Here is a 21,037-nt window from a genome sequence, read left to right as displayed (position 1 = left end):
CCAATCAAGGGGGAAAGGTGTAACAGAGTGCTGAGAACCAGCAGCTGAATCAGCACTCTGGTCACTGTAAATCCAATTAGTTCCCCAGGAGAGGGCCTGATTAAGGGGTTTCTTGCACATATCATTAACAGTAATCAGTTCTGACAAAGAAAAGTTGAGCATACAAATTCACAGTGCGACTCCACTGAAATCAGTGGAGCTGTGTCAATTTATGCCAAGAGTGAATTTACCCCTTAAATTAAAACTTCATGGCAAGGAAGAAGGAAAAAAGGCATGAACTGTGAATCAGGAAGCCTTAAACACCAGTAACTCTCAATGTTTAATTCTTGCAAATGAGATATTCACAGCTGTGTTATCAATTTTTATTTCATTAAAGTGATTCATAAATCTTACCAGTATAAAATATGCATATGCTCTTTCAGGGGTAAGCATATAATAATTTCAAGTGAGTTCCTATGGCATAACAGGATATACATGAAATCTCTAACATTGTCACTAGTACATACCTAGCAGCTTTAAGATCAAGGGCTAGATGGTTGCCCAGAGTAGTGGGGAAAAAGACCCTGTTCCCCAAGTGCCTGTGCAACTGCAATAAACCTGCATGGACTGCAGCTCTGGGTGCTGGGATGGGGAAGAAAGCAGGAGCTGTGCTCCTAATACCCCTTTCCCTCTCTACACGTAAGTGGGTAGGGAGGGGATTGGACAAGAAAGGGCCATGGTTCCATCCCTCCTATGCATCACCCAGTACAGCTGGATAGATGCATCCTGTGTGTGTGTCTGTGTGAGTATAGGGAATGGGTAGGGGGAGTACGATGTAAAAGGCTGTAGCAAATTACTCCCCTAAGAATGTAAGAGGGGAACACTGGAGATATTGTGCATCAGACAACCCTCTGAGGCACTGTGCATCTTGGAGCAGTGCAGCTTGCTCTGGACTGTGTCAAACAGCACAGTCTAGGCCTAAGTGAATAACACAACTGAGGTGGCCAAGAAGGCAATGCCAGATTCAGGCTGCATTTGTCTTGTGGACAATACGGGGATTTCAGTTTAAAATCCTGTTGCTTATAAAACATAGAACTCGACAATCTCTACGTACATGAGGCCGATTTCATTGCGCTTTGCCTGCTTCTGCATGATGATGCTCTGCCTGGTGTAGACTGTGGTCTTGCAGTAAATCTGATTCCATGAGAGTAGGGGCGTAAGCCACTAAAGTCTTTTGCACTCACCACTCTGGCCATGGTCCCTTGGGAATTTAAAAACACAATTATGACACTACTTTAGAACCTATGACACAAAAGGAAACAATTTGACAGGTGGCAGTATCAAGAAGCATAAAAGTTGACTTAATGAAAAGAGGCCCAAGTTGCTGATCAAGATTCTGACTGACAGAGAATCAAATCTGACCACGCAGATGTGGGACTCTTTTAAATTGTGCATTGGAAGTTAATTAAAGTTTGTCCTATGTGGGCACTTTCAAATTTGTGTTTCAGAGCAGAAAATATAAATAGCTAAATCATGTCTCAAATAATAAATAATTAGCTATCTGAATTTTTTAAATGGCATTAAGTTATCTTGAAGGTTATGTTTATTAAAAGACTAAAAATAAAAACATTTGCTTGCTTCTTTTTAGCTTTTTTCTACAAGCAATAATATACTTCAAGATGAACAGTTTTAAATAATTACAGTTCTTGGGGGTTTGATATATATTATTGCTAAAGGAGAATGCAAAAACTGTACATTATACAGCACATCAATGACTGCTTTATTTACAAGTGTTAGATTTTCTGGTGAGGAAACTTGAGGCAAACTACACAACAAGCAAAAACAGCAAGGTGGACTTCTGGAAAAAAAATGGTGCTTTTGTCTCCTAGACAGTGCTCAAACTGTGATGGTATAATGTGACATATTATATGTATTTCTCTAAAGCATACTGGGACATTTGGCTCCATCCATCTGAAATAGCTGTATGTTTTCAGTGCCAATAGAATCAAAGATTCTAAAACAACACCACTGTTCAACCCTTTCAGCACTGTTCCTTGATCATTATTTACAAAACTTCAGCTATTTTTCCCGTAGACATTGGACCACATTTATCTTTAGTGGAATTCTATTGATATCAGTGAAGTTACACCAAGGATGAACTTGACCCCAGGGTACATTTTCAAAGACCCTGTCTCCCTTTTTTTTTTTTTTTTGTTCAGGAGTAGTTTGCACCCAGAAAGTTTGCACTCCTCTCAAATGAATGACAGGAACAAGTTAGAACACTCGTGCCTCTAGTTTCCTGATCTCTGCCCATGATCAGCTATTTAGAGGCAAAAATACTCCTTGTTGTGTCTGCAAATGAATTGCAAATGGCACCTGAATTTCAATTACAGGTGCAAAATGAAGGTACAAATTTTGGAAATGCAAATAGCATTCACAGTAAAGGAGGCTGCCTTTTTGAAAATGTGGCCCATTTAGAAAAAATAACTATGGGCATATTCCTAAATCTAGGCTAAGCCATCCTTATGCACAACCAAGCAGAAGTGACAGAACTAGCACAAGACGTTATTCCTATGGGGAAAAAAAAAGTACTGTACATCATTTCACTAAATAGATAGGGGAATTGGAAGTAACACAAAAGGGTTGAGGCTTGAATGGCCTACAGGCTAGGATTATTCAAAGAAAAGATAATCTGATAATTAGGTGAATTTATTTCCATGTTTCAGAGCAGGAATTAAACACATCTTTTCCTGAGCAGACCATCCCCACCATTTCCCAGACAGCAAACTAATTGTCCAAACTGTACAGAAGCAGTTTTTGGCTAGTATCCTGCCTCTATAGCCATCAACAAAAGAAAAATTAGCTCCAAGCAAAATGTTGCTTCTTTCTTCACCCTTCAGGTGGAAAATATCTTTCTTCTCCATTTGCTCCAAGACCTAACATCACCACCTGAGCAATCAAATGTCTGACACACTTCCAGCAGCTGCCATGAAATCTTCACTCCTTTAAACTGTAGATAAGCAGGGTCTGGTTCCCAGGAGGTCATGGAGCTCAATACACACATCCCTAAATTGCAAGATCTATTTTGCCACAAATACTAGCAGGCAATGAAAGTACTTGGAACAAACAAATGTGAACTCACTTTAGGATTGCCAACTTGAGTTGGACGAATTCCTGGAGATTTCATCACATGACAGAATCTTTAATTCCTGGAGACTCCAGGATAATCCTGGATGGTTGGCAACCCTAACCCACTCATATTTCTGTCTCAGCCACCATCAAGACCTACCTCTGGCATGTGGGATGTGATGATAAAAAGAGTATGACAGCTATTTGTAATCTGCCCAAGACAGAGGGAAATTTGTGGACCCAGCAACACTGCTCTGCCCTTTTGCCTTGTTGCCAAAGATATATATCAATCGATTTGCTAGCAAATGGACTGTTCAAGCAACTGTGGCATAAATAATTGCATGTGCTACTATCTAGGTTAAGACAAAGAAGTTGTAACTATTGGCACAATTCTGTTCCCAGCTAAGTCAATGGCAAAACTTCCTTTGACTTCAGTAGACCAGGATCGAGCCCTATGTTAGTCCAGCAGAAAACAAAAACAAAGAACCTCTTAATCTAAGGTCCTGATTCACTTCTCACTTTCACCAGTTTTATATCTGAATAACTCCAGTGAATAAATCAGGATTAATTCAACTGAGTTCAATGGAATAACTCCTTGGAGCTATTCCTGATTTAATAAAAAGAAAAGGAGTACTTGTGGCACCTTAGAGACTAACCAATTTATTTGAGCATAAGCTTTCGTGAGCTACAGCTCACTTCATCGGAAGCATACTGTGGAAAGTTTAGAAGATCTTTTATACACACAAAGCATGAAAAAATACCTCCCCCCACCCCACTCTCCTGCTGGCAATAGCTTATCTAAAGTGATCACTCTCCTTACAATGTGTATGATAATCAAGTTGGGCCATTTCCAGCACAAATCCAGGTTTTCTCAACCCCCCCCCCCCCCCCCCGACACAAACCCACTCTCCTGCTGGTAATAGCTTATCTAAAGTGATCACTCTCCTTACAATGTGTATGATAATCAAGGTGGGCCATTTCCAGCACAAATCCAGGGTTTAACAGGAACGTCTGGGGGGGGGGGGGGAGGGTTAGGAAAAAACAAGGGGAAATAGGTTACCTTGCATAATGACTTAGCCACTCCCAGTCTCTATTCAAGCCTAAGTTAATTGTATCCAATTTGCAAATGAATTCCAATTCAACAGTTTCTCGCTGGAGTCTGGATTTGAAGTTTTTTTGTTGAAGAATTGCAACTTTCATGTCTGTAATCGCGTGACCAGAGAGATTGAAGTGTTCTCCGACTGGTTTATGAATGTTATAATTCTTGACTTCTGATTTGTGTCCATTTATTCTTTTACGTAGAGACTGTCCAGTTTGACCAATGTACATGGCAGAGGGGCACTGCTGGCACATGATGGCATATATCACATTGGTTGATGTGCAGGTGAACGAGCCTCTGATAGTGTGGCTGATGTTATTAGGCCCTGTGATGGTGTCCCCTGAATAGATATGTGGGCACAGTTGGCAACGGGCTTTGTTGCAAGGATAGGTTCCTGGGTTAGTGGTTCTGTTGTGTGGTATGTGGTTGCTGGTGAGTATTTGCTTCAGGTTGGGGGGCTGTCTGTAGGCAAGGACTGCCCTGTCTCCCAGGATTTGTGAGAGTGTTGGGTCATCCTTCAGGATAGGTTGTAGGTCCTTAATAATGCATTGGAGGGGTTTTAGTTGGGGGCTGAAGGTGACGGCTAGTGGCGTTCTGTTATTTTCTTTGTTAGGCCTGTCCTGCAGTAGGTGACTTCTGGGAACTCTTCTGGCTCTATCAATCTGTTTCTTCACTTCCGCAGGTGGGTATTGTAGTTGTAAAGTGGCGGAAGTGAAGAAACAGATTGATAGAGCCAGAAGAGTTCCCAGAAGTCACCTACTACAGGACAGGCCTAACAAAGAAAATAACAGAACGCCACTAGCCGTCACCTTCAGCCCCCAACTAAAACCCCTCCAATGCATTATTAAGGACCTACAACCTATCCTGAAGGATGACCCAGCACTCTCACAAATCCTGGGAGACAGGGCAGTCCTTGCCTACAGACAGCCCCCCAACCTGAAGCAAATACTCACCAGCAACCACACAACAGAACCACTAACCCAGGAACCTATCCTTGCAACAAAGCCCGTTGCCAACTGTGCCCGCATATCTATTCAGGGGACACCATCATAGGGCCTAATAACATCAGCCACACTATCAGAGGCTCGTTCACCGGCACATCAACCAATGTGATATATGCCATCATGTGCCAGCAATGCCCCTCTGCCATGTACATTGGTCAAACTGGACAGTCTCTACGTAAAAGAATAAATGGACACAAATCAGATGTCAAGAATTATAACATTCATAAACCAGTCGGAGAACACTTCAATCTCTCTGGTCACGCGATTACAGACATGAAAGTTGCAATTCTTCAACAAAAAAACTTCAAATCCAGACTCCAGCGAGAAACTGTTGAATTGGAATTCATTTGCAAATTGGATACAATTAACTTAGGCTTGAATAGAGACTGGGAGTGGCTAAGTCATTATGCAAGGTAACCTATTTCCCCTTGTTTTTTCCTAACCCCCCCCCCCCCCAACGTTCTTGTTAAACCCTGGATTTGTGCTGGAAATGGCCCACCTTGATTATCATACACATTGTAAGGAGAGTGATCACTTTAGATAAGCTATTGCCAGCAGGAGAGTGGGGTGGGGGGAGGTATTTTTTCATGCTTTGTGTGTATAAAAGATCTTCTACACTTTCCACAGTATGCATCCGATGAAGTGAGCTGTAGCTCACGAAAGCTTATGCTCAAATAAATTGGTTAGTCTCTAAGGTGCCACAAGTACTCCTTTTCTTTTTGCGAATTCAGACTAACACGGCTGTTACTCTGAATCCTGATTTAATGGAGTTCTTCCTGGTTTACACTGGTGCATATGATTAGACTCACTGAGGATTTTTTAAATACATTATCAATAATCTCCAGGCCAGATCCTCAGATGGTATAGATCAGCATAGATCCATTGACTTTGATGACTTCAGTGGAGCTACAGCAATTTGCATCAACTGAGGATCTTGCCCTCTATTTGTTCCAATTTAAATATATTTATTGGCATGACAATGTTTATGAATGTGTTCCCTAAGTCCATACATCAAGTTTCTGTGTAATGGGTACTTTTCACAGTGGTTATGGGACAGATGGGTTTTACACAATTGTTCCATTTTGTATTCCATTTCTGGTTTGGTGGCAGATTGCAGAAACAGCTTGATATGTGGCGGTCTTTTTCTTTTCTCCCAAATACAAACTGATTTCCTGGCTTTTTAGGTTGTTGTACTGCTGATACTTCTTCACACTATCTTTTTTGTACTTATTATATTGTGTATGGTGAGATAGAGAAAATGCAGCAAAGACGTTTTCTATGTTTTTAAAAATCCAAGTCCTCTTATAATATCTAATTCAAAGGAAGGGGATCAGAGTCCTGTATACTTATTTACCCATTGTTTTATCCTCCCTCTTGCTTGCTTGATAGAGCCTTTTGTCGCTGTAATCGACAAAGAACAAGTAAGGACACAAACTACATCTCATAACTGAGGTTTTCACAATCTTTCTTTGCTTATCTGCATCTCTGAATTTAATCATGAAGCCTTGAATTAACATACTGCTACTCTATGTCTGTTACCCCACCTCGTTCTCTTTCCATGACTTGATGGGGAGAGGTTGATTCTTGAAAGCCTGCATATTTAAAGCTGGATTTTGCTTTATCCTTATGCTGGGTGAACTGAAGTAAGAGTTTAAGAACCATCTTCCCAACATTGTGAGGTCCTGTAAAAGCCAGGCAAAATATTAGCTTCGGCTCTTTGCATAATGCAGCAGCTGCACCTTTCCTACTCCTAGCAGGGGAACACAGCACCCCAAAGAAAAAGGCTTACTGCAATAATTCAACAACCGTATTAAGGTCATGCCTGGTAAACAAGAACAGTGTGAGGGGCAGACTGGCTGTGGCCTGAGTTTGGAGAGGGGCTGGCTGGGGTGGAATCAGGCTTAGTGCTGGTGTCTGGCTGATGGTAGTGAGGCTAGGGTGCAGGAGCAGGCTGGATGGAGGACTGTGGCAAGCCCTGCCTCCCCCCTCTCCCCCAGCTGAAAGGTGACTGAACACTGAAACGGACAATGGAAGCAAGTGGGGAAAGAGAAAGTTGTCTTGGAGCATGAAGGAGAAGCAGCAGGGGATCAGGAATGGTCTCAGATCAGGAAAAAGCAGGGGTCGGGGGGAAGACCAGGTATATCAGGATTTGAAGAAGGAATGCATAGAAATGAGAAACAAAAACAGGGCAAAAGTCAGCATTTCATAACTGTTGAATCAGTGCCAGAAGATGTGAACATAGGAAACATTAACCCTCTGAAAATGGTGGAACAGCTAAAGTAAAGTGATGGTGCAAATCTACTGATAGAATGTACACATAAGGAGCAAGCTGAAAAACTTCTTAAAACTATATCCTTAGGGAAAATGGAAGTTACTTGTGAACTGCCTCTATTCCTGATAGAAGCCAGAGGGGCTATATATGGAGTGCCAATAAGATTCTCTGTGGATGACAGTAAGAAGAATATAGATGAAGATAAAGTATTGTTTGTTAAACAGCTACTTATAGAAGAGAGGGTGAAAACTAGCCATCTATGGTGGTAGGCATATCACTTAAAAGTGGGACACTGCTGGATAGGATCCAAATAGGGTATCAATTCTTTCTGGGTTAAACCATATATTCCCTGCTCTGCCACCCTCCTGTGAGTGCTATAATTGTCAAAGGTTTGGACACATGGCAGTCATTTGTAAGGGAATAATGAGGTGCAGTAAATGTGGAGGAAATCACTCACATGAGAACTATGTAGAAGGAACAGCACCTAAATGCAGCAATTGTGGGGGAAAGCACAGGCAACATATAAATGACGTGCAGCAGCAGAACGAGTTACAGAAATACAAAAGATTAAAATAATTCAAAAAGCATCATACATGGAGGCTATCAAATGGTATCCACTGCAGAAAATAGAAAAATATTCAAGATGTACGGGGGCAGCAGAACATATCTCCGGTCAGGGAGGAGAATATGAGAAGATTACTTGTAGGTAAAGAGAAATTTATAGTGTTCATTACAGAAATAATTGACTGCAGTTTGCAGATGGGGAAAAAAATGAAAGGATTAAAATCATAGCAAAAGCAGCAGAAAAATATCTAAAAATAGACAACCTCTTGATACTTGAACCTCTTGATAGACTGCATTCATGTGATTTTACATGAAGGCAATAATACAGCTTAAATAACATGGTCTTAACTATCCTTAGCTGGAATATGCATAGTTTAATAATGCAGGGACAGGAATTTAAGAAAGCCATCACTGAAATGGGAAAAAAGCCTGATATGTATGTATGCAAGAAACATGGCTAATAAGTAAATTTGAGTCAGTCTACAAGGATCTGATCTCCAGAGGGATCAAAAGGCTACCAGAGAAGAGGGGGTTCTTTATATTTACAAATGAGGGACTCCGTTACATAGAAATGAATGTGCATAAACTAAATTTTGAATATAATGCTATTCAGATTCCCATGCAGAACAAAAACTCTGAAATACAGATTTATAATGTTTATAATCCATGTAAAATTAGTTATTTTGGAATTAGAAAAACTAGTTAATAATGTCAAAAACCCATTCATAATTTGAAGAGACTTTATTAGTCAGAATGAGCTATGGAGAAGTAAGAAAACTGACCTAAATGGTAAATGCGCAAAACAATTTATTGGTTTGCATAACTTGGTGATATTGAATACAGGAGCACCTACTAGATTTAATTCAGTGGATGGATCCTTTTCTGTTTTGGAATGGTTAATTGCAACAAATTAATATAGCCAGTAAATGCAACTGGAAATTCATAAAGACGACAGAATGGGAAGTGATAACTTCCCTATGCGGATTGAGTACCAAGGAAGAGGAAATGTTGAAAACACATAAGGAGTTCCTAGATGGAATTTTCAAAAAGCTGACTGGGGCCTTTTCAAGATTGAATGTGATGAATATTTATGTAGTAACTGTACAAGTGACAAACTAGGAGAATTCTACAACTATGTAATAAAAGGAATTACAGCAGAAGCTGATCTGGCCATCTACAAAACATCAAATTGCCCCTGACTTAGAAATCCAGTTCCCTGGTGGAATGAAGTTTGCAAATTAGCAATTAAGGAAACAAATAAGGCATACAAGCAAGCAAAACACACAATGAATAGTAAAGACTTAACAAATTATAAATAAATTGTAAGGCAGTGGCACAAAGGATTGTCAAAAATGAAAAAAAAGAAAGTTGGAGAAATTTCTGTGTGAAATTCAACAAAGATTTAAAGCTTTCAAAAATCTATAAGTAAATTCAAAAAAATGAATGGAATTTGAAGTAAAAGTAAATGTATACCTGGTCCCACTGTAAACAATTAAATTGAGGTCTCAAGCTTAGGAAAGGATGGCAGACATTTTAGCAAAAGAATTCCAAAAGGTCAGTAATGATACAAATCAAAACAATGAGTTTCGTGAGAAAAAAGGAGGTTTATTGAGGAAAACTATGAACTATTAAATGGCTGGAGAGAATATACTGATGATGTGCGAAACAAAAAATTTAGTATGCAAGAGCTTATTGCAGTCATTAGAAAAATGAAAAATTACAGCTCCAGGCAAAGATAATATAAGTAATGAAATGCTTCAACACTTGTCAGAAGGGAGTCCAAAGATTCTATTGAGGTTATATAATGGTATATGGGAGAAAGCTACGAATAGAATGGAAGCAAACATTGGTGATACCAATTAGGAAACCAAGCAAGGTAGTGGAATATTTGGAGAAAAATAATATTATAACTGAGGTACAAAGTGGTTTCAGAAAAGGAAGGTGCACAGTTGACCAGGGAGTGAGACTAGAAATGGAGATACAAATAAGCATAAGGACTAAAATCTTCATGATAACAGTCTTCCGGAAAATTGAAAGAGCGTCGGATATGCTGTGGAGGGAAGGCCTCCTATACAAACTAGCCAAAATTGGAATAAAAGGGAGAATTTTCTGGTGGATAGGGGACTTTTTAAGTGAAAGAGCTATACAGGTCAAAGTGGGAATAAATTTATCAAATACCTACAAGCTTACAAATGGAACTCCACAAGGGAGTTTTATCAGCTCTACTTTGTTTTCCATTATGATATATGACCTCCCGGAAAGTGTACAGATAGGAATAGGTATTTCCCTTTTCACAGATGATTGTGCTATATGGACTAAGCACAAAAGACTTAAAGTAGTCATGGAAAAGAGAAATGAAGCACTGTAGAAAATTTCCAAGTGGGGAAATGAGTGGGGATTTAAATTCTGTCAATAATAGAATACAGTATCATTTATATAAATATTTTGGATGTTTTCTACATTTTCAAATATATTGATTTCAATTACAAACAGAATACAAAGTGTACAGTGCTCACTTTATATTTATTTTTTATTACAAATATTTGCACTGTAAAAAAAACAAAAGAAATGGTATTTTTCAATTCACCTCATACAAGTACTGTAGTGCAATCTCTTTATCATGAAAGTTGAACTTACACATATAGAATTCTGTACAAAAACCCTGCATTCAAAAATAAAACAATGTGAAATTTTAGAACCTGCAAGTTCACTCAGTCCTGCTTCTTGTTCAGCAAATTCCTCAGACAAACAAGTTTGTTTATATTTGCAGGAGATAATGCTGCCTGCTTCTTGTTTACAATGACAGGTTTCAGAGTAACAGCCATGTTAGTCTGTATTCGCAAAAAGAAAAGGAGTACTTGTGGCACCTTAGAGACTAACCAATTTATTTGAGCATAAGCTTTCGTGAGCTACAGTTTCCACAGTATGCATCCGATGAAGTGAGCTGTAGCTCACGAAAGCTTATGCTCAAATAAATTGGTTAGTCTCTAAGGTGCCACAAGTACTCCTTTTCTTGTTTACAATGTCACCTGAAAGTGAGAACAGGCATTCTCATGGCACTGTTGTAGCCAGCATCGCAAGATATTTATGTGCCAGATGCGCTGAAGATTTATATGTCCCTTCATGCTTCAACCACCATTCCAGGGGACATGTGTCCATGCTGATGACAGGTTCCGCACGATAACAATCCAAAGCAGTGCAGGCCAACACGTTCATTTTCATTATCTGAGTCAGATGCTACCAGCAGAAGGTTGATTTTCTTTTTTGGTGGTTCAGGTTCTGTAGTTTCCCCATCGAACTGTTGCTCTTTTAAGACTTCTGAAAGCATGCTCCACACCTCGTCCCTCTCAGATTTTGGAAGGCACTTAAGATTATTAAACCTTAGGTTGAATGCTGTAGCTATCTTTAGAAACCTCACATTGGTACCTTCTTTGCGTTTTGTCAGATCTGCAGTGAAAGTGTTCTTAAAATGAACAAAGTGCACTGGGTCATCATCCGAGACTGCTATAACATGAAATATACGGCAGAATGCTGGTAAAACAGCAGGAGACATACAATTCTCCCCCAAGAAGTTCAGTCACAAATTTAACTAACACATTATTTTTTTAACAAGTGTCATCAGCATGGAAGCATGTCCTCTGGAATGGTGGCCAAAGCATGAAGGGGCATACGAATGTTTAGCATATCTGGCACATAAATACCTTGCAATGCCGGCTACAAAAGTGCCATGCAAATGTCTGTTCTCGCTTTCTGGTGACATTGTAAATAAGAAGAGGGCAGCATTATCTCCTGTAAATGTAAACAAACTTGTTTGTCTTAGCAATTGGCTGAACAAGAAGTAGGACTGAGTGGACTTGTAGGCTCTGAAGTTTTATACTGTTTTTTGAGTGCAGGTTTGTCACAAAAAAAAATCTATATTTGTAAGTTGCAATTTCACAACAAAGAGATTGCACTACAGTACTTGCATGAGGCGAACTGAAAAATATTATTTTTATCATTTTTACAGTGCAAATATTTGTCATCAAAAATAATATACACTTTGATTTCAATTACAACACAGAACACAATATATATGAAAATGTAGAAAAACATCCAAAATATTTAATACATTTCAATTGGTATTCTATTGTTTAACAGTGCGATTAAAACTGCGATTAATTGTGATTAATTTTTTTATCGTGATTAATATTTTTGAGTTAATCGCGTGAGTTAACAGCAATTAATTGACAGCCCTAATTATGACCAATGAAATTTCTGAATTTATTTAGAAAAATGGGGACAGCTTTGTCAAGTCTATACAGATGGGTCAAAAGATGACACCACAGGTAGATGGGAACAGCATTCTATGTTCCTAGGAATCCAGAAATCTAAAAGGCTATTGAATTATGTGACTATTCTGATGGCTGAATTAATGGGGATAATATTGGCAATAACCTGGATGTGAGATGTACATCTGGCTGCAGTTGTAATTTTATCTGATTCCTTGTCTGGCATTATGATAATTAGAACAGGGACTTTGGAAAGCATAATCAGTGAAATAATGTTCCTAACTACAGAAATCATGCAAGCAGGTATTTGTGTAACAATACAGGTAGCATGAATTCTGGTGCATAGTGGCATACCTGGAAATGGATGACAAAGCAGCAAAACAAGCTCAAAAAAATACCCTTAACTTGACAAGAATTTTAAAGTGTGGTCACAACGGAGCTTGCGAAGGAATGGCAAGAACTATGGATCAAGGAAACAAAAGAACCAATGTCTTATGAAGTATGCTCAAAAATCAAAGATAATACTATACTCCACAGTCATGCTAGAAAAAGTGAAGGAGTCATTTACAGAGTGCAACAGTTCATTGTACCATAAATGATAAGTTAAACTTATTAAAAAGACATAAAGATGGGCTGTGTAATGTGTTCCAAACCAAAGAAGCTGTTGATCATGTCTATGCCATTGTGGACAATATTCTATGGAAAGAAAGTTTCTTTATGAACAACTGAGTTGGCTTGGAATCAAAGATTTTTCCCTAAAGGGACTGGTGAGAATGTCAGAGAAATGGAATAGTGCAAAAAAAAAAATATCCTGGCTGTGTTTCTTTCAGGATGCTAGACTGAGTGAAAGGATATTTTTAAAAACCACTTGGCTAAAATGAATCAAGAAAGTGGCGATCATAGCCTCGCATGATGAGGCTGCTGCTGCACCAAAAAACAAAGACAAAGAACAGAGTGGGATCAGAAATCAGTTAATCTTGTAATTAGACTTAACTGAGGGACAAAATAACTAGAGGATGGGCTATATTGTCCATCGCTCCCTTTTGGGGTCCTCAAAAAGAGGCTTTGAAAGGAAAATTGATGGACGAACAGACTGAGGCTACCGCGATGCTGGGTTGACTGAAAGATTAGAGAAGAGAAAGGAGCAAGCTTCACCATCATGGCTGCCACCCCCACTGTCTCCTAGGACCCCAGACCTTCTTTATCCTAATCCTAACAGATATCCTGACTAGACTGGGCTAGAGGGAGGGACCCAGATAACACTGCCATCTCCACTGGCTCCAGCTGAATCTCAGGTATTACCTGGGATGTGAGACATAATGTGTTCCCCCCACCTGCTATGTTTCCTTTCCCTTCCCCACCTTATTTCTTCTCTTTCCTATCTCTCTCCTCTTTCCTTCCATCTGATACATTTAGCCAAGACTATACATTTTGCAACGCTGCTGTAAGCCTGTGACCAGGAAGAGGCAGCAAAAAGCAATGCCCTAGAGAGTCTGATGGTGGTACATGTTTGTTAGGTCTTGGAATGGGCCCTATAAGACCACGTGCTGTGCCTGTGTTTCTCCAGCTGTGAGGTTCCAAGTGAGAGTCAACACCAGAAACAGAAGCTACACTTTTTTCTGTCTTTGCTGTTCCTTTCATTCATCTTTGTATATGTTTGCTTTGTTTTGTCTTCTAATAAATGGGGTCGGACTTTAACAAACAATAACAGCTCCACCCATCTCAACTAGCTTCTACTCTTTTCCCCAAACGGACACTAGTTATCATCTGAGACTGAGAGATTTTTTAGAAGGAAAAAAAATCCCTTGTCTGACAATCTAAAGAAAAAGGGAACAGGGGATAATGTTAAAATGAAAACCTTACTTAATATTTTACAGTTCAACTGTTTTTTCCTTTATCTTTAATAAAGGGTTAAAAGGATTTTTTAAAGTATGTTTGCCATGATACTAAGCAGACTAAAGTCTCTGTATACCAAACCCCAAACCTGGTTTAAAACTGTTTAATATTGAACAGTAATTGGATTATGTTAACACCTTTTACTCTTTGGGCCCACATATTCCAGCTAAAGTAATACAACAAAGCTTCCCAGGGAAAGAATGGACAATTGTGGAATAACCTGCACATAGGGAAAGTTTCTTCCTAATCCAGGGTAACTAGAAGATGCTTTATTTCCTGAAGTATGAGGGTTTATATCCATTTGTAAAAAAATAATTTTCAGTCCTATCCAATGCAATTGTGGATGCTCTCATTAGCCATACAAATGTCTACTTTTTTTTTCAGTCCTGCTAAACTCTTGGAGCCAGATCCTCAGCTCCAGTGGTTGGGGAGCAGACAGCTAAAAGCTACCTTTCTTTCCTACTTTGCTTAACTGTTACTCCTGGGGGGAATCTGCACCAAAAAAAAAAAGAAACATTCTGCACAAAAAATTCAGTACACAATATTTTAAAATTCTGCAAAATTGTGCATATTTTATTTGTCAAAATAACAAAATATAGATCACGCCAGTTTCACTTATTTTGGCAATTTATTTCAAAATACCTGTCAGCAAGTATGTTTGTTACAATATAGACAACAAAAAAGATTCAGGAAATGTTTTTTTGACAGATTCCTTAGTAGACTTATTAATACAGAACGTTGAGTAATAATTCATTTAAACACAATACAGAAATGTATATTCCACACCCCTCAGAAGCAGTGCAAAGGCTTGGGATAGTCAGAGGTAATGGAGGAGCTAAGGGAAAGGGAAGTAATTGCTGTGAGTAAACCTGGAGGGTTGGGGTGTGGACGGGAGAAGTATAAAACAGGTTGGGGGGGAGGGGTTTGCTAGGGAGCCTTCCCCATGCAGATCTTGGCTGACCACTAATCTCTCCCATTCAGTCAGGCACATCTGCCCCTGTCCCCATGTGTTCCTGCACTCTTCCCTCCCCCTTATCCCCATGTGTCCCTGCACCCCCACTCAGCCACCCCTCCACCCTGTCCCCATGTGTCATTGCACCCCCTGCCCCCGTCTCTATGTGGCAAAGCACTCCCACTCCCATTCAGCCCCTGGCTCAGTGCTGTCATCCCACTAGCTCCTGTGCCCCGGCACACTTTGTCCCCTCAACCCACTGACCCTTCTCAACCCCCCCAGCAGCCCTGTATGCCTTGCACTGTCCGTGTCCCTCCACCCCATATCCCATACCTCCTCACTTGGCCCCACAGGCAAGGTACTATGAGGAAGGCAACCACTGCCCCCTCCCTCTCCACAGCTGGCTGCCCCCACCAGTGAACTCGCTGACCTCTCTTCTGCTGCCACAGCAGCCCCTGGTGGGCGAAAGGTATAATTTCAGCACTGACTCGCAGAATCTATTTTCTGAGGGGGGAAAAAAATCTGTGAGTGACATAAATTCTGCCTGTGCAGAGTGGTACAGAATTCCCTCAAGAGTAAACTGTATTGAGTTTAAACTCAGCACAACTGAGGATCTGGCCCTGGGCCTTAATGATATCTAGTGAAAATGAATTGCACAGGCAATTATATGTTGTGCATAGAAAGTATTTCCAGAATTAGAGCATTAGGCATCTAAATAAGAGGCCTGAAGTCCGTGCCAGATGTCTCTTTTCTTGTTATAATTAAAGAACAAAAGTGCAAAAAATCGCTGATATAATTATATAACCACAATCCACTTTAACCTACTAAAAGCTGCTTTCCTTTCCAAAAACATCCCCAATCCAGCACTCCTTGCTTATCATTCCTCCATGAGAAAACAGTGGAAAGTCCCAAGAATGATGCCCCCAGCTTTTTACAGGGGTTAAAATGGGGCAAATCGGATGGCGGGGGGTAGCCAGGGTCTGAGCAGGGGCAGAAATTGACTGGCTGGGGGGGTCAAGGAGCTGGAGGCAGGGTTAGGATAGGGGCTGAAGGGCAAAATCAGGGATGGGGGGGAATAGGAGCCAAGGTTAATCCCAGAGGTGAGGTGCTGCCAGAACGCAAAACCCTGGTACAGGCAGGGGTAGAGGGGTAATAGTTACCCCCGTGGACTGAGACACCAATATTTTCAAAAATAGGGTGGGGTGGGCAGAGCGGCTTTTTTATTTCCCCTCTCACAAGACAGTATGTCTCAGCATGGACTTCCCAGGGCTGGGTTCTTAAAGGCACAGGCATCCCAGTGCCTTTTCTTAAAGCAGGGATGGGGAAACTTTTTCTATCAGGGACCACTGACCCACAGGAAAAAACAGTCGTGGGCCTGACACAACCCTGTGGGGGAGGGCTCAGGGCGTCCTCCCGCAGCAGGGCGAGCCAGCGCTTATGGCTCCAGCCCCGCAGGGGGCGGGGAGGTTTGGGGCTTGCTATAGGTTCCAGGATGGTGCCAGAAATGTGGGGTTCAGGGTATGGGAGGGGGCTCCAGGCTGGGGCAGAGGGTTAGGGTGCAGGAGGAGGTGAGGGCTCCAGCTGGGGGTCTGGTGTGGGGCTGGGGATGAGTGGTTTGGAGTGCAGGATGGGGCTCAGGGCTGGGGCAGGGAGTTGGGGTGCAGGTCAGGGTGTAGGGTCTGAGAGGGAGTTAAGGTGTGGGAGAGGGTTCCAACCTGGGGCAGGGGGTTTGGGGTGCAGGCTCCGGCCAGGTGGCGCTTACTTCAGGTGGTTCCCAGTTGGTGGCGCAGCAGGGCTAAGGCAGGCTACGTGCCTGCCGGGGCTCCACATTGTTCCCAGAAACAGCCGCCATGTCCAGCTCCTCGGCGGAGGGGCTCAGGGGTCTCCGCGGTGCATGCTGCCCATGCCCACAGGCACCACCCCCACAGCTCCCACTGACCGTAGTGCCCGGCCAATGGGAGCTGCAGAGCCAGCGCTGGGGGCAGTGCGTGGAGCTTCCCTGATCACCCCTGTTCCTAGAGGCTGCAGAGACATGCCAGGAGATGCCAGGAGCTGCGCAGAGCCAACCAGGCTTCTGGCAACCCAGCAAGCCAGCTCTTGCGGCTCCAGCCCCATGGGGGGGGCGCCGAGGCTCGGGGCTTCCAGCCTGCGGCCAGATGAAATTAAAAATCAGGCCAGATCCAGTAGGAATCTACGGATTCTGGCTGTAGGTTTCCCACCCCTGTCTTAAAGGCACAGGCATCCCAATGCCTAGTGACCGCAGCTCCTCTCTGTCTGATGTAACCTACCTAGGTGCTGCAGAGGCTTGATTCAGTGAAATATTTTACATATACCTCCTCAGAAACAAAGAATCCCTTATCAGTGTATCTGTCTGCATAAAGTCTCAGAGCAGTTCACAAATTTGTCTTATCTGTTGCTTGGATCTTAGCACTTCATCATGTACCTTTGTTATTGTGCAGATGCATGTCATTGTGCTATTTAATTTATATTTTAATAAATACTCATTGAAAATATGTATAAGTAAGTACTTGCTAGTAGTTTTAGCAATGACATCTGTGTTTCTACTATTGCACTTGCTCTGTTTTTTACTGTGATTTCTAATTTGGAATTTTTAATTCTAACTTTTTCTTCTTGTTTTTAGAGCAGAAGTTCATTCTCTTGGATCATCTGACTTCCAGTCTGACTGAATTTCTGGCCTGGTCTCAAAACTAATTCAATCCACTAATGGCGATTGCTTTTTGCAAGTGTTATTTTGCCTCTCAATGCAGCCCTTAGTGTTTTTCTGCATGCCATTGCGGAAATCAGGACAAGTCAGCAAATCAGAACAACTTTACGTATCAGTATCTGCAACTGGTTACAATTCGCTACCCTTGCACCAGAAGATGGGAAAGGCAAGAGGTAGCAAATTAGGACAAATCCACAAATAAGATCGGTTTCAGAGTAGCAGCCGTGTTAGTCTGTATTCGCAAAAAGGAAAGGAGTCTTGTGGCACCTTAGAGACTAGCAAATTTATTTGAGCATAAGCTTTCGTGAAGCTTATGCTCAAATAAATTTGCTAGTCTCTAAGGTGCCACAAGTACTCCTTTTCTTTTTACAAATAAGATCAACCTTCTGTGTCAGTAACTACTACTGGTTACAATTTGCTACCCCTGTTCCAGGAGCAGGTTAGGTCCGATAGCAGTACTCCTGTTCTTTTTGTGGATATAGACTAACATGGCTGCTACTCTGAAACCTGTCATTATGCAAGAAACTGAATTGAGCCGTATCGAATGGAAATCCATCAACTTCATGAAAAAACTCATCTTACAAAACGTTCCATTCTGTGCATCCGATGAAGTGGGCTGTAGCCCACGAAAGCTTCCGCTCTAATAAATGTCAGTTTTCAGAGTAGTAGCCGTGTTAGTCTGTATTTGCAAAAAGAAAAGGAGTACTTGTGGCACCTTAGAGACTAACCAATTTATCTGAGCATAAACTTTCGTGAGCTACAGCTGTGCAGCATCAGCTACACTGATGAAGTGAGCTGTAGCTCACGAAAGCTTATGCTCAAATAAATTGGTTAGTCTCTAATAAATGTGTTAGTCTCTAAGGTGCCACAAGTCCTCCTGTTCTTTTTGCAGCTACAGACTAACACGGCTGCTACTCTGAAACCAGTTTAATATCAGTAACTGCTACTGGCAGCAAATGAAGACAGGTAGCAGCAAGTTTTCACAGGGCACTGGCGGAACAGCTCACCTCCCGCGTTGTCTCCACGCTCCAGTCTCACCACAGACCAGCCCCACTCCCCTGGAACTGCTTTTGCAGCGTCGCTGGAACAGCTCAGGGCGGTGGCTCCCGAACCACCCCCCGCCCCCGTCATCAGCCACCCACCTCCAGGCGCCAGCAGCTCCTGGGGTCTCTCCCCTCACCCCGGCCCCCCCTGCAGGGGTGCGAGGGGAAGACGCTCTCCCAGGCGTGAGTTACCTGCTCGGCCTGCGCCGCTCGCCCCGCTGTGGGCTGGGGACAGGCTGGGCCCCGGGAGTGCGCGGGGGGCTTGGGGGGGGGAGAGGCACGTTCCGCTTCCCCCAAACTTCTCACCAGCTCTCGCCTGTTTCTAAGACGCTGTTGCTATAGCAACGGGTTTCGCTTCTGATTGGCCGGGAGGTCGGGGCTACATGGCAACAGTAAGCCAGGCGCCTATTGGATGTCCGCTTGGCGCACGCGAGGCAGGCGGGGGCGGGGGTTGCACACCTGGGGCGGGACCGCGCCGCGTGGTTCGAATGCGCGTGGCTGGAAAGCCGCCCGCGCGTGAATGGGGCGGGCGGGCGCTGGAGGAGCGTTGGCTGCGCGGGGTTGTCGTGGCTCCGGCTCTCAGTGCCTCTTGCAGTGGAAGGGGGCCGGGCCGACCTGCCTGCCGCCCTCCGACCCGATGCACTAGGTGTTGCAGTGAAATGCAAGAAAGAAAAAAAAAAAAAACAAAACCGTGCAAATGAGAGAGCGGCGGGGACACGCTTCAAAATGAATCCAGCCTGACTGAGGGACTCTAGAGAGGCGTGGCACGTGTGGGCTTTATCATTCATCGAGCCTGATTTCAATCAGCCGGGCTGTGCATAGGTGCAGGAACTGGGGGTGCTGCAATACCCCCAACTTGAAGTGGTTTCCATATGCAGGGTTTACAAGTTTGGTTCAATGGCTTTCCACAGCCCCACTATACAAATTGCTCCAGCACCCCTGGTCCTGTGTTCTAGGCTCTCTTGCAAAAATTATAGCAGTCATTGTTAACATGCCCATAATATACGCTCACTACTGAGAGGTGTGTATTTTGCCCACCACCACTAATTGTTGTCATAAAAACAACCCCCTAGCTAGTTTGCGGGGTTCAGGTGCAATGGTGATGGGGCAGTATAACAGCCTGGACAGAGTAGATAGCATTTTGTAAACATAAAGTGCAAGAGCCTCTGTTTCTAATAGACGGGAAATATAAACATCTTTTGAATCCAACAACAAACGGGAAAAAAGGGCTTTTACAAATGGGTTTTGTCCCCCACCTTAGCCCCTGTGCACTGCTCTGATGGCATATAAAGGCTGCTAATCCACAGAGGCTGGTTAGAGGTGAATTTCCCCACCGCTGGCACAGTTTAGGGCCACTGTAAGCGGGCCTGCACTGCCCCGCTCACAAGCCCTGGGATGGGCTAGTATAAATTAGAGCAGTCCCCAGCTACTCTCACTTATGTAGCTCCTGCAGAACAACATATAGGAGTCACAGCAGGGCTCAGGATATGGCCACTGCTTGGCTTTTTACACACCCACTACCATGCTAAAATATCCTGGCAGACATCTCAGGGCTGAGCTGCTCTTCCTAATGGCACTATTATTAACCAGACTGCAGGCTCAGTCCCTGCATCACTCTATAGTACACGTGGGTGCCTTCGGGAACAGGGATAGGGCTCACCATAATATATTCTGGTAAGGACTTGATTTAAAGCTCATTGAAGTCACGGTTAACTTCAGTGAACCTTGGATCACGCATATAATCTGGAATTCCACTTAATTCTGACAAATTAATTCTAATTTCTGCATTCTAATGTATTGCAAACAACGGTGAGTCACAGACCATGGACTACATGTGTTGGGGAGTATGTAGTAGGAGCTGATAATTAAAATCCCTTTTTACTAAGGAAGAATGAAGGCAGCAGTGTTTGTTTTAAATAGAAATCTCCCCCCTCCTCCTCCCAAGAGCTTATTAACAAGAGCAAGTAAATACAGTACAATAGTAAAGGCTACTACATAGTATGGTACTTTCCATATGTAGGTACATACAGTCCTGCTACCCTGATGGGAATAGTCCCTTTGGTTTCAGGGGGACTACTGGTGTGAGTAAAGACTACTCCCAAGAGT

The 21,037-nt window shown here is 42.5% G+C and overlaps 1 protein-coding gene across 1 annotated transcript in view; it reads right to left on the bottom strand.

The window, feature by feature from the left end:
• The window catches only part of EFCAB6 (EF-hand calcium binding domain 6), a 153,739-nt gene extending 134,532 nt beyond the window's left edge, over positions 1 to 19,207 (bottom strand). The window contains exons 1-2 of the mRNA XM_074936748.1: positions 19,124 to 19,207; positions 1,094 to 1,240 (exon numbers count right to left, since the gene is read on the bottom strand). Of these exons, the coding sequence (XP_074792849.1) occupies positions 1,094 to 1,235 (142 nt within the window). The 5' untranslated portion in view covers positions 1,236 to 1,240; positions 19,124 to 19,207. The remainder of the gene's footprint in view (positions 1 to 1,093; positions 1,241 to 19,123) is intronic.
• Between the last annotated feature and the right edge of the window lie 1,830 nt (positions 19,208 to 21,037).

The sequence above is a fragment of the Natator depressus genome, chromosome 1, assembly GCF_965152275.1.
Source record: "Natator depressus isolate rNatDep1 chromosome 1, rNatDep2.hap1, whole genome shotgun sequence".
NCBI lineage: Eukaryota > Metazoa > Chordata > Testudines > Cheloniidae > Natator > Natator depressus.
This window is presented reverse-complemented; position numbering and strand designations above follow the sequence as displayed.